The following is a 13,783-nucleotide window of genomic DNA, read 5'->3' on the forward strand; positions in this document are numbered from 1 at the left end:
GCATGCATGACAACACAGCGATTTTTCAAAGGGAGAAAATATGTCAGTCAAGTGCAAAGAGTGAAAGACAGTGACCCAGCTATCTAAGGTGCAGGAGTGCAATTCTGCCTGTTGTACAGATGGTCTCAGGCAAGTGGTTGCAAAGGTGAGGGAAAGCAAAGTAAGCCATGGCAGTCAAATTCAATGGCATTTTTGCCGCACAGGAGGAAGCAGGGCTGTAGCATCCATGCAGTAGTCATGGTAGAGTAGAATCATTTGAAAAGCAAGTGTAGCTTGAGACAGGAATTTAGATGCACTCAATACCTAGTTGCAGCAACCTAAGACAGTACTGAATTTTGCCTTTGTCCCCAAGCATCAGCAGAATCGGTGGAATGGATGGTGTGAGGGCTTTCCTAGCTGTTTCTGTGCAAAGTCCTATGTTTTTAGCTTAAACCACCATAGCAGCAATTTAAACAGCTGCTTATTAAGTGGGCAATGCTTAATTCTGTTACAGAGAGATGTGTGGTTAGTATCTCTAGACAGTGCTGTGTGGCCTGAGCTTTCACTGACATGTAGCTTACTTGTTATGTCTCTTCCCAGAGAGGCATCCAGACTTTCGCCACCTTCCTCTACCCCCCAATAAAACTGCAGTTGCAGAATTAGATTTTTTTCACTTAGAGTAGCTTTTTGTCACCTAATATGAGCTTGTCTTTGTTATTTGCAGACCTATATAGAGTACTCACTTCCCTGAAGTAATAATTTTTTTTTAGGGCACTTCAATTTTGGTTTGAAAACTTGAAGAACTATGTGATGTGGTGGTTGGAAAGTATAAATTCCAGCTCCAAGTCATGGTGATGAGGAGAAAGAGAAGTGGGGACCAGACAGCTGGAACCTGGGAGGGGCAACAGCACTTAGTTCCACCCCATAATTACCTTTCATGTGCTGAGAATAGGAATTAGAATAGCCATTTCTGACATTTTATTGCAGGGAAAATAAAACACAGCATAAACTGTATCTTTCTGTGATGAAGTTGGGTTTCTATTATCTTCAGCTCCAGATTTAGTTTCTTCACAAAATATCATTTCTGACCAAACATTCTGGGTAAATTCCTGGAATCCAGCCTATGCAGCCTGGATGGACCACACTTGAGTGTTGGCTCTTTGCACAGACCAAGAAAGGAGGGAATTTTTACCACTAGTTTCTCCCTTGTCCCTTCCCCCTTCATTAGGGGACAGTAACTTTGCCAGACCCACTCCTGATCCTTCCTCTTGGTCCCTTCTGGAAAGCAGGTCAGGGTTAGGATTGTATTCTTTTTTACTTGATTTGGTTCTTTTCAGTGCTTTTTGCTTTTGTTTTGGGTGTTGGGGTTTTTTTAAGTCTTAGAAAGAGCTTTGACACTACCATTTTAAATAAATTTTCATGGTTGTAAGATGCAGGACTTGGCCCCAAGGCAGCTGAGGCGCACATGTGGTCCATTCTGCTTTCATTATGTACCACACTGCTGCCTCACACTCGTGCTGAGGCTGTTGCTTAATCCTTTACCAAATGGGGTGAATGTTTCCAACATTTGTGATGGCTGTTCCTAATACTCATTCTTTTCTAAAACAGTGATCTGATACAATTAATACAACAGGGAAGATCATAGAATCGTTTAGATTGGAAAAGACCTTTAAGATCATCATTTCCAACTGTTAACCTAGCACTGCCAAGTCCACCACTAAACCATGTCCCTAAGCACCACATCTACATGTCTTTTAAATACCTCCAGGGATGGGGACTCGACCACTTCCCTGGGCAGCCTGGTCCAATGCTTAACAACCCTTTCAGTGAAGAAATTTTTCCTAATATCCAATCCAAACCTTCCCTGGCGTTAACTTGAAGCCGTTTCCTCTTGTCCTATTGCTTGTTACTTGACCAACGCCCACCTCCCTACAAGCTCCTTTCGAGGTAGCTGTAGAGAGCAATAAGGTCTCCCCTCAGCCTCCTTTTCTCCAGGCTAAACAATCCCAGTTTCCTCAGCTGCTCCTCGTAAGACTTGTGCCCTAGACCCTTCACCAGCTTTGTTGCCCTTCTTTGGACATGCAGGATAATGGTGTTGGAAATGGAAGGTTGAGAAGTTCAGACAGATTTTATGTTTGCCTGTTTTTCACTGTATTCTTGCATCCTCTAGGTAACAGCGACCAATCAGGTTCTCAGGAGAAACTTCTCATTGAAGGCCAAGGCCTAACCGGATGCTCTCCTCGGGATTCTGGCTGCTATGAAAGCAGTGAAAACCTGGAGAATGGTAATGGTGACATCAATGAGCCTTATAATCTCTGCAGCCTTTTTTCAGTAGATAACTTCATATGCTTTCTACTCCTGTTCCTAACTAATGCAAGCTACTTCATACTTGACTTTGTCCTTTGCTCTGCCTACCTCTTTCCCTCTTGGCTTGAGCCATTGGTTTTCATTGCTACTGTTTCCAGTTTATTTATTTGCATTGGTAGGAAACGGATCACATTTCACAAATCATCTTTCTTTTTTGATCCTAAGGCAACAGGCACTCTCGCTGCCGTTCCCTGCCTTCTCCACTACCTATCGTATTCTCATGCAACCATGCCTCATGGGGCTTGCACTACTTACACTCCGACAGCCGCTGTCTAAGGGACCACTGGCAATGGAGGAGTCACTGAACTCCACTGAGATTAGAAGGATTTCTTCTAAACCCATACAAAAACTGTTTAGAAAACATGTTCTCTGTTTTAGGCCATATTTTTGTGTTCGCTTAGGTTGTATGTTGCATTCTCCTCTGATCAGAAGCCAACTGCAGAGATTTAGGACTTTTTAGTGTATGAACACTAGCAAGTTAAATTAATTGAGAAGTTGGCAAGGAAATAAACTACTAAAAAAATGCTTACGATATCGGTTCCCATTACCTTATCTTGCATCAGTGAAAGCTGATGCACTGAAAAATTACCAAGACAGATGATAACAGAGATTACTCTCTCTGTTCTGAAGAAACCATGTGGTTGTGCTGACTGAGCATGCTTTACTTGAGGGATGGTGTAAACTTGTCATTAGGGAGGAAATACTAAAATAGATGAAACTGGTTTGAGTTTGGCATTATCACTCCAAGCATTTGAGCCATGGCTTGGCCTCAGACTGCCTGGTTTCATCACTAACATCCAGCATAAACAGGGAACCAAGAACAGAATAAATGAGGTGCTGTACGCCCCTTGTAGTGGCCTTTTTTCCAATTTAAAGTATGAGCTAAAGATCTTTCTCTTAATATGCGCTTTTTCTGTCAGTCTGCCACTCAGAAATAATCATTTATTGAAGGAAATTGCAATTTGCTTTGAAGCTGAATGCCTGAAATCGACAATATACTAAATTCTTGAAAGCAGAGATAATTTTTTTTCTTGAATATGAATCCCCATACAGTAGGCATGCTGGAATATAATCATATCTAAATATATGGCATATGCGACAATTTTCTTTCCTTTTTATCTCTAAGTGCCATCATAATGATAGCTGTAGCACTGAAGTTGAATTGCTGCTTGTACATTTTCCTTATTTTAACAATATAATAAAATTTAGAAAGCAATTGTCATTGCCTGTCTGCTTAGATACTTACTATTGCATTTAAACCAATATTTCTATCTGAGTTTTGGAGAATCTGAAATACCACTGATGATTTTTATATTGCTTTTCATGTATGGCTTGCTGCATTTCTGCATCATTTTCGCTCACAAATGCATTTAGTGCTTGTTTTGAAAGCCATTATGAAAAGAACATTTGGTATGGGATTCATTCAGAGATTTTGTCAAGGCTGGTGAATCTGAAATGTGCTCCACCTTCTCTGCAAAGTTCAAGGGCCATAGCTGTTTATATGCATATTGTTTTCAAAATACATTGGATTCTCGTGTGTTAAAATAAGGATACTCATTTGTCTAATACAAGTATTGTAATGTGCAGATCAGCAATAATGAACTGGACTTCCTAAAGGGGAAATGCCTTCTGAGAAGAAATTGGTCTTCAGATTTTCTGGGGAGTGGTTATATATAATATTTTGATGACTAGTATAGTGTCCTGTTTTGGGCTGATATTGGACCTTTTGGCATCAGTTCAAGATTTCAGAGCTGCTCTTAACATTTTGGCTAGAAAATGATTTGCTATGTACTATGGTAGTGGTACAGATCTGTCTTTTATAGGTACTTCTCAGGGTCCCACTGCAGAAATATGTATGTATTCTAATAGGTGTCCACAATGTAGTTACAGCAGCATTGTGATTTTACTCCAATTTACAGAGAGCAAGGAATGTGCAGTTTGTGACCTGTTCAGTGTTAGACAGGAAGAATGTAAGAGCAGAAAGCAACCATCTGTGATCAGCTCATTAGTCCATATAGTCCAGTCCTGGGTTTGAAACAAGGCAGAGAGAGCAAGCTCTCCTTTAGACTTCTGACAATGGTGCAGTTAATTGGGCTTATTTTGCATGCAGGCGTCATCTGTCTAAGACACATTTGGAAACCCTATCGGAAATCTAGTTCTCACAGGACTGGCCAAAAGCAGATAGCTAGAGAACAGTATAGGAGCAGAGCAAGCATATTTGATACTTTCCAGGGTACTCTTGGGGAATGAATCATTTAAGGACTTAAGGACTTCAAAAATTGGGTACTGTTTCCTGGCATTTATCCATTTTCCTGAAACTGTTGCTCTTTATGAACATCCCTGGGCTTCCTTAGAACCTCCATACCTAACAGTGTCTGTGTGTAGACCTCTGTCATACTCCTTCCCAAGTCATCTCTTGTCTAGTCTGAGAAGGCCTGTTAATTATTCCTTATAGGTCATTCACATCCCTGATCATGCCTGGCTTCTTTGAACCTTTTCTTGTTGTGCTGTATAGCTTTTTTAAGGAGAGAGGGGAATGTGAAGTAGATCAGAATTGCATATGCAACGTGTAGAGCTGAAGAAGCAGACAAACCATGGCTTTATCAGGTGGGATAAGGGTGTTCTCTGATTTGTCCAGAAACTGAAGCCCAGATTTCCATAGTGCCAAGTAGGCATCCTAAGCACTTAAGCATTCAGCACTAATTAGTCAGAAAAGGAAGGAATAGAACAGGTGGCCACATTGCCTAATGTAATGTGCATTCCTACTAGTTTGTAATCAGTAAAAAAAGCAATGAAGCTAGGATTGTCTGCTGTGCCATCATCTTTGTTGTGCCAACAGAGCTGTTTGAAATGCACAAAATAGCCACAGAAAGCAATGCCAAAATGAAGTTAATAAAATCCAGATCTGGACAGGCCACTTGAATGCATTCTGATTTTGAGTTACGTTTCTAAGGATGATCTTCCATACAGAAAAAAGTACTAAGAGAAACGCTGAAAATTTGTTGCTGTAGCTCTGGTACCTCTGGAAATATTCCCCAAGATAATCTCCTTTCTTCTGAGGCAGATGATGACAGGGAATTGAAAAGTTCTTCCTCCATATTCTTGTTATTACAAGAAGTATTGTGAGAGGTGGACAGTGCTTTGTCTAACAAAAACTGCACCATAACATTAAACAAAACAGTTGAAGAATGCCTGTAGCTTGAACTGAACCTGGAAACAACATAAGCTTTCCATTCATTTTGTGTAAGGACCACCTTTGTTACCTTAGTTTTCACCCAGACACCCGTGTCCTTCCGCACACATTTAAATCAGAGATGCTACTGTGGTTGACAGTGCTATGAATGCCATTAGACTGCTTAACTGTACCAGGGAATTGTAAGAATGAATTATTGTCAAAAATACTAACATTAAAAATGTAGTTTGAACCTTACTAGCTATACACTTTAACCCTTGGAGGTTTTTTCATTTTTTTTCCTGAGATAAGGAGGGATTGTTACATTTGTGCACATTGTTTATATAGCTCTCCACTTTATGAAAACAACTTAAAAATGTATTTAGAAGTCTGTTGTCAGGAAGCATTACCTTCCTTTCTTAATGTCTCAGAAGCATAATGAAGTTACACCTGGCAGCCAGGAGGAGGGAAGGAATAGCTAGAAAAAGAGAAACCACAGCTGTCCCCCTGATACTGCTCTTGACTTAAACCTATGTAAGAGAAATTACATTCTGAACCCCTGTCCTTTGTACAAAACAGTAGCATTGAACCCAGCACTTTTCTTAAACCATTTTAAGGCAGAGAGTTTAAAGATTGCTTGTTCATTTATATATTTTCTAGGCGAAATGTTTTGAACTTCGTCCCATTATCTCCATGTCTGTATTTTTATGTAAAACAGGATGGGAATGAACTAAAGACCTGATTTTACTTTCTCCAAATCTTTCTTTTCTCATTTTTCTAGGGGTTTTTTTCTTACTCTTTTTCCTATTCCCCATTTTTTCTTTTTTTCACTTTCCAGGCTACTGGCTTTACACAGACATATCTCATTTCTAAATAAATGAAATGTTGTTTACTAGATACCCTATGGCCTCAGTAAGAGCTTATATTGCACAGTAGTAGCATTTCTCACAACTTTTCTTTCAGTGTTGAGGTTCCTGAGTGTGCCTTCCTAAAACAGGTATAACCCCTGATCAATATTTCAGATTGAAAAGAAGGCACATGGATTTTGTGTGAGCTGTGACAGCAAGCCCCAGACAATATGGTGAATTACTGCACAAGTCAGACATGTACTAGCAAATATGAGTAATGAAAAGAGAGCACTCCTTTCCATATTCATTACATATTGACATTAGTGCCTGAAGGCACTAAAAAAAAGAATGTAACATTTCTTACCCATGCCTTTTTAATGTGGTTATAAGTTATTTTCAGAAGGCAGTGGCCTAGCTCCACAGAAAGATGCAGGCAGAGAAGTCTTTCTGCTACTTCTCTGAGCCACCTGAACTCAAGGTAGTAGTAAGAGAGCCGACTTAATGTGTGATGTGTCTTTATTAGCATTTTGGGGAAATGGTAATATTTAGCTTGAGTTGAACTGTGAACCATACAGCTTCTGAGAAAGGAGTTCCTGCATGCTTGCATTCACCCTTGTGGGCACACCTTGATTTTACCTTGCTGACATACCAGTAAATGCAAGCAACTTTTTTTGAGGGGAACGTTTTCCTTATTTCTCTTTAAATGTAACCTCCATTTTCTTTGCTAGTTTTCTGGATACTTTGGTTTTTAAACTCCTTGAGCAGAGAAAGAGGCAAGAGAAAGAGAGAAAGCAAGCTATTTCTTTCTTAGGTTAAACAGTCTCTTTCATTGATATTCAAACTGAGCAGTGTGTATTATTTGAAAGCCAACCACTGAAGCTTCTTTCAGGATAAAGCTTTGAAGGCAAGCTGTATAAGAAAGCATCTATTGCTTAAAAGTACACTGGATTAATTTAGTCCAGTGAAGTTAGCAAAACTTCTCAGATCTCTAAAAGTAACTGGTCCTTTAATTGGCAGCTATTGATTGCCTATTATTACAGACTTTTGATACCATTTAGCCAAACCTGTTGGTTTGGTGTTTTTTGGTTTGGCGGGTTCTTTTCCCTTGGAAAAAGAAATTTCAAGCTTTATCTATCTATCCTGATTTTAGAAAGCTTACTCTACAGAGGGAAAAGTATCCCTGTCACCCTGAAAACAATAACTGCTCAGGATGTGCTGTCATTCTGAGAGGTCATCTGCTTTGAGACAAATGTATTTCTGTCTTGTTAAAAAAGAAAATAAAAAAAATCTATGCAGTATTTGAGAAATGGCCTTGTATTTCATACTAATGAGTACTCTAATGAGCTCAGTCGCTTTGATCTGAATTTTTCTGTCAAGCAGATTTGATGGACTTCACTGTTTAAAACTAGTGGCACATATAAAAATATAAAATAAAACTTACAAAGAACATGTGGTTCATATTGATTCATGTCATCTCATCTTAAGTGGTTATTTTATTTTATCTCTAAGACCTTCCACTTTGATAAAACACTATGACATGAGAATAACACTAAGATTGGTCACACTTGAAACTCCCTTTTGAAACACTTCTCCATCTCATAGTATAAGACCTTTTTCCATAAAATTCTGCTATCCCTAAAAGTAATTTTACAAAGGGACTGGTGCAAAACCAGTCTTGCAACACTTTTTTGCTCTCTGGTTTGCCATTGCAAATAGTTTGCTGCTCATTTAAAAGATGAAATAACACTATTGGCACACTTTGTAATTAAAAGAATAAACAGGATCTTTTCTTTTTTAAAAAAAAAAAAAAGCTTTCCTGAGCAATCGAGTAAACTTTATTAGAAGGTGAATATAATTATCAATATCCTAAACAAATTAGAAAAGTAGAAAAAAATGGTAGGTCTTTTGAGTTATTTCTGTGTGGGGTCAAACCAGTTCATATAATGGGTATAGGGTATCAATTCTAACTGTAGGATATTTCTACGCTGAAAAAGGTTTACATGAGGTAAACCTCAAATCTCTGCAAATTGGGGAGTAGGAAGGATATTAAGCATTTTAAATGTATTTTCCTTACATGGTCACATTCACCAATTCTTCATTAATAAAGCTGAAGCTCACAAATTCATATGGTTAAAACGTCACTGAGCTCTTGTATATTTAGAGTTAACAAAAAGAGAGTAAATCGTTTTGTTTCAAAGGGGTTTAGAAGTGATTCATTATTTACACTGCCCTTTTTTTTTTTTTAATGGTAGATTGTGTTTTATTTGCTGCTAGGTAAAACTCGAAGGACCTGTCTTCTGCCCTCGAAATCAGCAAGTGACCATAGCTTTAAGGACTTCAGCAGAAACCAGCTATCAAATTATCCTACGCTTCCACTGACCAAGTCAATAGAAACTCTACAACAAGGGGAAAAAGAAAGCCGGTTGAGTTGTGTACATCGTGGTTTGAAGAGCTCTGTCAAGCCTCCAGCTATTACGGGTCTGAAGAAGAACCGTAGAAGTTTACCGGTTGCCGTCTGTCGGAGCTATGAAACTCTGGATGGCCCCCAGGGCGTAGATACATGGCCAAGATCTCACTCACTGGATGATCTCCAGGGAGAATCCAATACTAACCTACAGGACGCTAGCAAGGAAGTAGGTTCTTTTCCTCAGGATTCACTGGATATAGCAAAAATGGCAACTGGCTCTGCCCTGCCACCTCAGTCTCATGGAGGCAGCAGTATGATAGATGACTTGATGGCTAAGCAGGGTAAAGGAGCTGCTAGTTCTCAGAAGGGAAGAGCTAAGGAACTGGACTGCTCTGTAATGGAGACTGCAGGTGGAAAGCATGCTCCATTCCCCTTGAAAAACTGTGAAGCTCAGTCTGCCTTAGTGACGCATCTTGCAACAAGGACGCCTCTGGAAATACAAAGTAAAGGCTTTCATGACCTTACACGGGCTGATTATGCTCCAGTCCTCAAGGGAGGTCTTGAAGCTGAGCAAAAAGGCACAAATGAGGCAAGAATGCAACCAAAAAATCCTTCTCAGCCACCACCTGTCCCTGCCAAAAAATGCCGAGAACGCCTTTCTAATGGATTATATCATCCTCCCATGACCGCAAGCGGGAACCACTCAAGTCTAGAAGCACCATGTTTGCCAGTAAAAAAGACCAGCTCATCCAATCCCATTGATTGTCACGGAGTACCTGTCCATAGGACATCTTCTGAACAGGAGCCCAGTACCCCTCCTAGCCCACTGCCACCCTGGCTGTCAGAGCTCCCAGAGACTGCTAGTGTTCAGCAGCATGTGGTAAAGCTAGGTCCTGCTTCAACAAGGAAAGTCTCTTGTAGCAGGGGAATGGATCTGGAAATGGTAATAGAAAACAAGTTGCAGTCTGAAGACATTGATCTTACTGAAGAACCATACTCTGACAAGGTAAGTGGAGGACATTGCTTCAGCATTTTTATTCTACTAGCATACCAAGGGATAGTCTTTCATTTATTGTATCTGTTGTATTTTTGTGAGTAACCAGCCCAGATAAACCATAAATCATTGGGATATTAGATATTCTATAACTATGTTTGTCTTTACTATCAGGCCTTATGCCTACAATAACTCATGTATTGTGGGGGGACTGAGAAATCTGAGACTTATTCTGAACCTTCATCTTTTCAGGCCACTAGTACCTTGGTGGTGCTGGGCATGGAAATGTCTCTTTGCTAGTGTGGGGAAGTAGAGCTGAAAAAGGAAGTCATGATTAGATTTTATGCTTCCAAGAAAATCTGAATTCATAGCATAGTGATTAGAACATCTTTTTGGGAAGGAAGGAGTCCCAAGGTCCAGTCCTTCCTTTAGGGACTGCTTTTTCAGTTTTCATGGAATCTCAATGAAAGCTCCTTCTTGCTCCCATCCTGCACTTCTCTTTATGTTTGCATTGATTGGTCTGTATTGATTGGTCTGTCCTCTCTCCTTTGTGTCTGGCTGGGAACGTTCAGCATGGTCGCTGTGGCATTCCTGAGGCTTTGGTACAGAGGTACTCTGAAGACTTAGACCAGCCTGAGAAGGATGTTGCCACAAACATGGACCAAGTTCGGGTAAAGCAGCTGAGGAAGCAGCATCGCATGGCAGTGAGTATTTCCATAAACCCAAGTTTCTTATTTATGAGCAGAGTTTTAAAAAGGACTGACTACTGGTAAAGGGAGATACCTGTGAAGTTGTAGTACAAGAGTGCTCCCTGTGTTCAGCCAGCAGGTGCAGTATAGGTAGGGGTACCACAGGGGCAGGAGGTACCTCCCCCTGTCCCAAAGGAGGACAGTTAGTAATTGAAAGGAGGGCAGATAGCCCTCTTTCTTGACTGAATAATAGTCTTGAAAGTCTAAGGAGACTGCAAGCAGAGGTAACAGACTTGCTCACTAAGGGTGGCATGTATTAAACGCTTCTGTATTGAAACACTCCTTTTTCGTTTCTTAAACTGTACTATTGTCCACTCCTCCTTAGCAAAAGCCGGAGGGGGAAACTGTCAAAAGCTTTCATGGCTTTTTGTGAGAGAGCTTGCTCTGTCTGAGGAGGTAATAGGCAAAACTGGTATTCTGTTGCCTTACTGAGAAATTAAATGGATCACCCTGGAAAGTCTTGTTACTGGGTATTTTTTACTGATCTCAGACTAATTCAGCATGGCACATGACGGTCACCCAAGCAGCTGGATACTGCCCACTGCATCTGCATTGCCAAAATTGTTGCTGTTGCTCCTGTGCCAAGTGATCTTAGCCTTTCAACCCACACCGCTCTCATACTGACAAATGCGACATGAGAGAAGTTGAAACATCTGCTATGAAATTCTACCAGTTTGGAAGAAAAAACAAAAGACGACTTGCTGTAAAACAAGCAGTTATGTTTAACATTAAGGGTTCTGTGCTTTTTTTTTTTTTCCCTTCACTGTCCAGATTCCAAGTGGAGGGCTCACTGAAATTTGCCGAAAACCTGTATCCCCAGGACTTATCACCTCTGTATCTGACTGGCTGATTTCCATTGGTCTACCTATGTATTCCAGCCTGCTCACAGAAGCAGGATTCAACACACTGAGCAAAGTGCCTTCTCTGTCACAAACTTACCTTCAAGAAGCTGGCATCACAGAGGAAAGGCACATAAGCAAGCTCCTGGCAGCGGCAAGACTCTTCAAACCTCTTGATCCAGAGGCAATTGCACATGCTCCATAGCGTGGCATTGCCTGGTCGAGAATCCACTGCTTCTTCTTGCACCAATATTGCTCTAATTACTTCACATAGCTAAAGGGATCAAGGAAGTGGCTCGCAAGGACAGGCAGATATCTTCTTCAAAGGATATGAAATGTTTCTATTGCTGTCTTTGGCAACTGAAGGAGAAGAGAAGCAACCACCAGGTAACACAGATGTGGTACTTCCCTCCGCGCTCACTCCCCTGTAAAGTATTCTTATTTCATAAAGTGCACAGGGTTGGCCTGAGAATCAGACAGCTTCACAGAATTAAGGGACCCTTGCACATTTTCCTCAAGTTTGTGGAAGTAATACTAGTAATAGGCCCTGTTTCTATGGAGAGCTCCTTAGGCTGGGGGTCTTCTGTACACCTAGATTCCAGGTACCTGGAATCAGTCCTAAAGACCAGGTACAAGCCAAGGTGCAAATTCCAGTTGAAGCTGTTTGGCAAATGCCTTTTGTTTATTTTAGCAGTCTAGAGCTAAACACAACCCCCCTGGTCATCTTTGCTGTTGCTTGGTATAGGTCCCAATACGCCACAAAGCCTTTAGCTAGGCCAAAGTTAATAGACTGGAATTAGTTTTCAGTATGGTCCATCTCTGTCACTCCAGTGCAACTAACCCGCGGAGAGTCAGAAAGCTTCTTTTTATTTGTACAGAGCTGAGGTCATTTTTATAACTGCTTTCTAGCAATCAGCTTTTTATTTGCCTTAAAATAAGCTTTTAAGCAGTTACCTAGCGTTCACTTACCTGTATTCATGTTTCCCAAGCCTTGTTTCAACCTGTCACCCTTAAGCTGCACTTAGGGTGATTTCCAGCTGAAGTAGCTTCTATAAAATGCCTCATCATAACACCTTCTTGTTGTAGAGATGCTTTTACAAATGCAGGGTTATGCTAGGTTTCGGTTGTCAGGCTAACTTCTTGTTCACTACAGTCTGCATTTACTGTTGTTACTAAACTGTCCAAGATATACTGCCTTGTATATATGTAACTGCTTTTCATTTTAATCATATTCTGTGTACTGTGTTATATTGTCAATCATTATGCTGCAGCTTTGACTTGGTATCCTGACCATATCGATTCCAAATAGTGGGTTTCTGCAAATGAAAATTCACTTGTGGGAGATAAAATGCATCGAAAAAGCAAATTGTGTCCCATAGAAATCATCAGATCAGTAACTCCATTGCATGGAGGAAAAAAATCCTATATAGTCTTATGAATTACACTGTGATTTTACAAAAGCTGATATCCCTCATGACTGTGTGTTAACGTTACCTCTCACTAGAAGAGAGCATTGTTCTGGCATATGTGGTGAACGATTTTTCCATCATGTAATGATATTTTTCTGCCTAAAACCATGTAAAACGTTCCATTCACATATGTGGCTAATGACAGATTTTATTTTTCTATATGGGTACACATTTTATATACCAAATGCAGATTATCATGAATAGCACATAACTAGCTTTTTCTTTGGGGTCTATATATGGTGTGTTCTTCAGCTGCTTGTAGCACAAACGCTCCATGGAAGACAGAGCAGGCTTACTCTGGCAGGTGAAGGGAGATAGTATAGAAACCTGGGCACAGGCCAGGATGTGTGGCTGTTTCCGATATCAGTTCTGACATCAACTTACTGTAAAAAGCCGGATAAGGCACTTCACTATTTGGTACTTCAGTTATCCCAGCCTCATATTGAGCTAATGACACTTTCCCTGACAAAAAGCTCTCAGACTGATGAATGAAAAATTGCAGTTACTGCATGATTCCTTACTATAGATGGTCCTTTCATGGTCATGTGTTAAGTCAGATGAACTATGCATTTTACTACAGATGATAATGAATTTGGCTCCTGGTAGAATTGATAGGTGTTTTTACTTTCCTCGTTTCATATTTCACCACTGTCTACTGCACACCATCATCTGAAGGCAACTGATTCGCTGATGTAACTTGAAATTGTTCTCAAGCAAAGCTCCTCCAGGTTTTTTTCTGTAATGTTCTCCTTGGTGTGTGGATAATCAGTATGTTCTAATATGACAGCATCAGGAAACACGCAGCATAGATTTTTGCACAGCTGGTGAAAAATCTAAAAAAAAGAAAAATGGAAAAAAAAAAGTCATATGTCTTTTTAATAATGATGATTTGTTCCTCTCTGAGGCTTACATGGGGACTATCAGTAAGCAGGAGATGGAAAGAGTATTGAGACTTCCTG

The 13,783-nt window shown here is 40.3% G+C and overlaps 1 protein-coding gene across 1 annotated transcript in view; it reads left to right on the forward strand.

Moving 5' to 3' along the window:
• The window catches only part of SASH1 (SAM and SH3 domain containing 1), a 580,485-nt gene extending 568,925 nt beyond the window's left edge, over positions 1 to 11,560 (forward strand). The window contains exons 17-20 of the mRNA XM_075707699.1: positions 2,150 to 2,263; positions 8,641 to 9,779; positions 10,340 to 10,471; positions 11,288 to 11,560. Of these exons, the coding sequence (XP_075563814.1) occupies positions 2,150 to 2,263; positions 8,641 to 9,779; positions 10,340 to 10,471; positions 11,288 to 11,560 (1,658 nt within the window). The remainder of the gene's footprint in view (positions 1 to 2,149; positions 2,264 to 8,640; positions 9,780 to 10,339; positions 10,472 to 11,287) is intronic.
• The last annotated feature ends 2,223 nt before the right edge of the window (positions 11,561 to 13,783 follow it).

Source organism: Pelecanus crispus, chromosome 3 (assembly GCF_030463565.1).
Source record: "Pelecanus crispus isolate bPelCri1 chromosome 3, bPelCri1.pri, whole genome shotgun sequence".
In the NCBI taxonomy this organism is placed as follows: domain Eukaryota; kingdom Metazoa; phylum Chordata; class Aves; order Pelecaniformes; family Pelecanidae; genus Pelecanus; species Pelecanus crispus.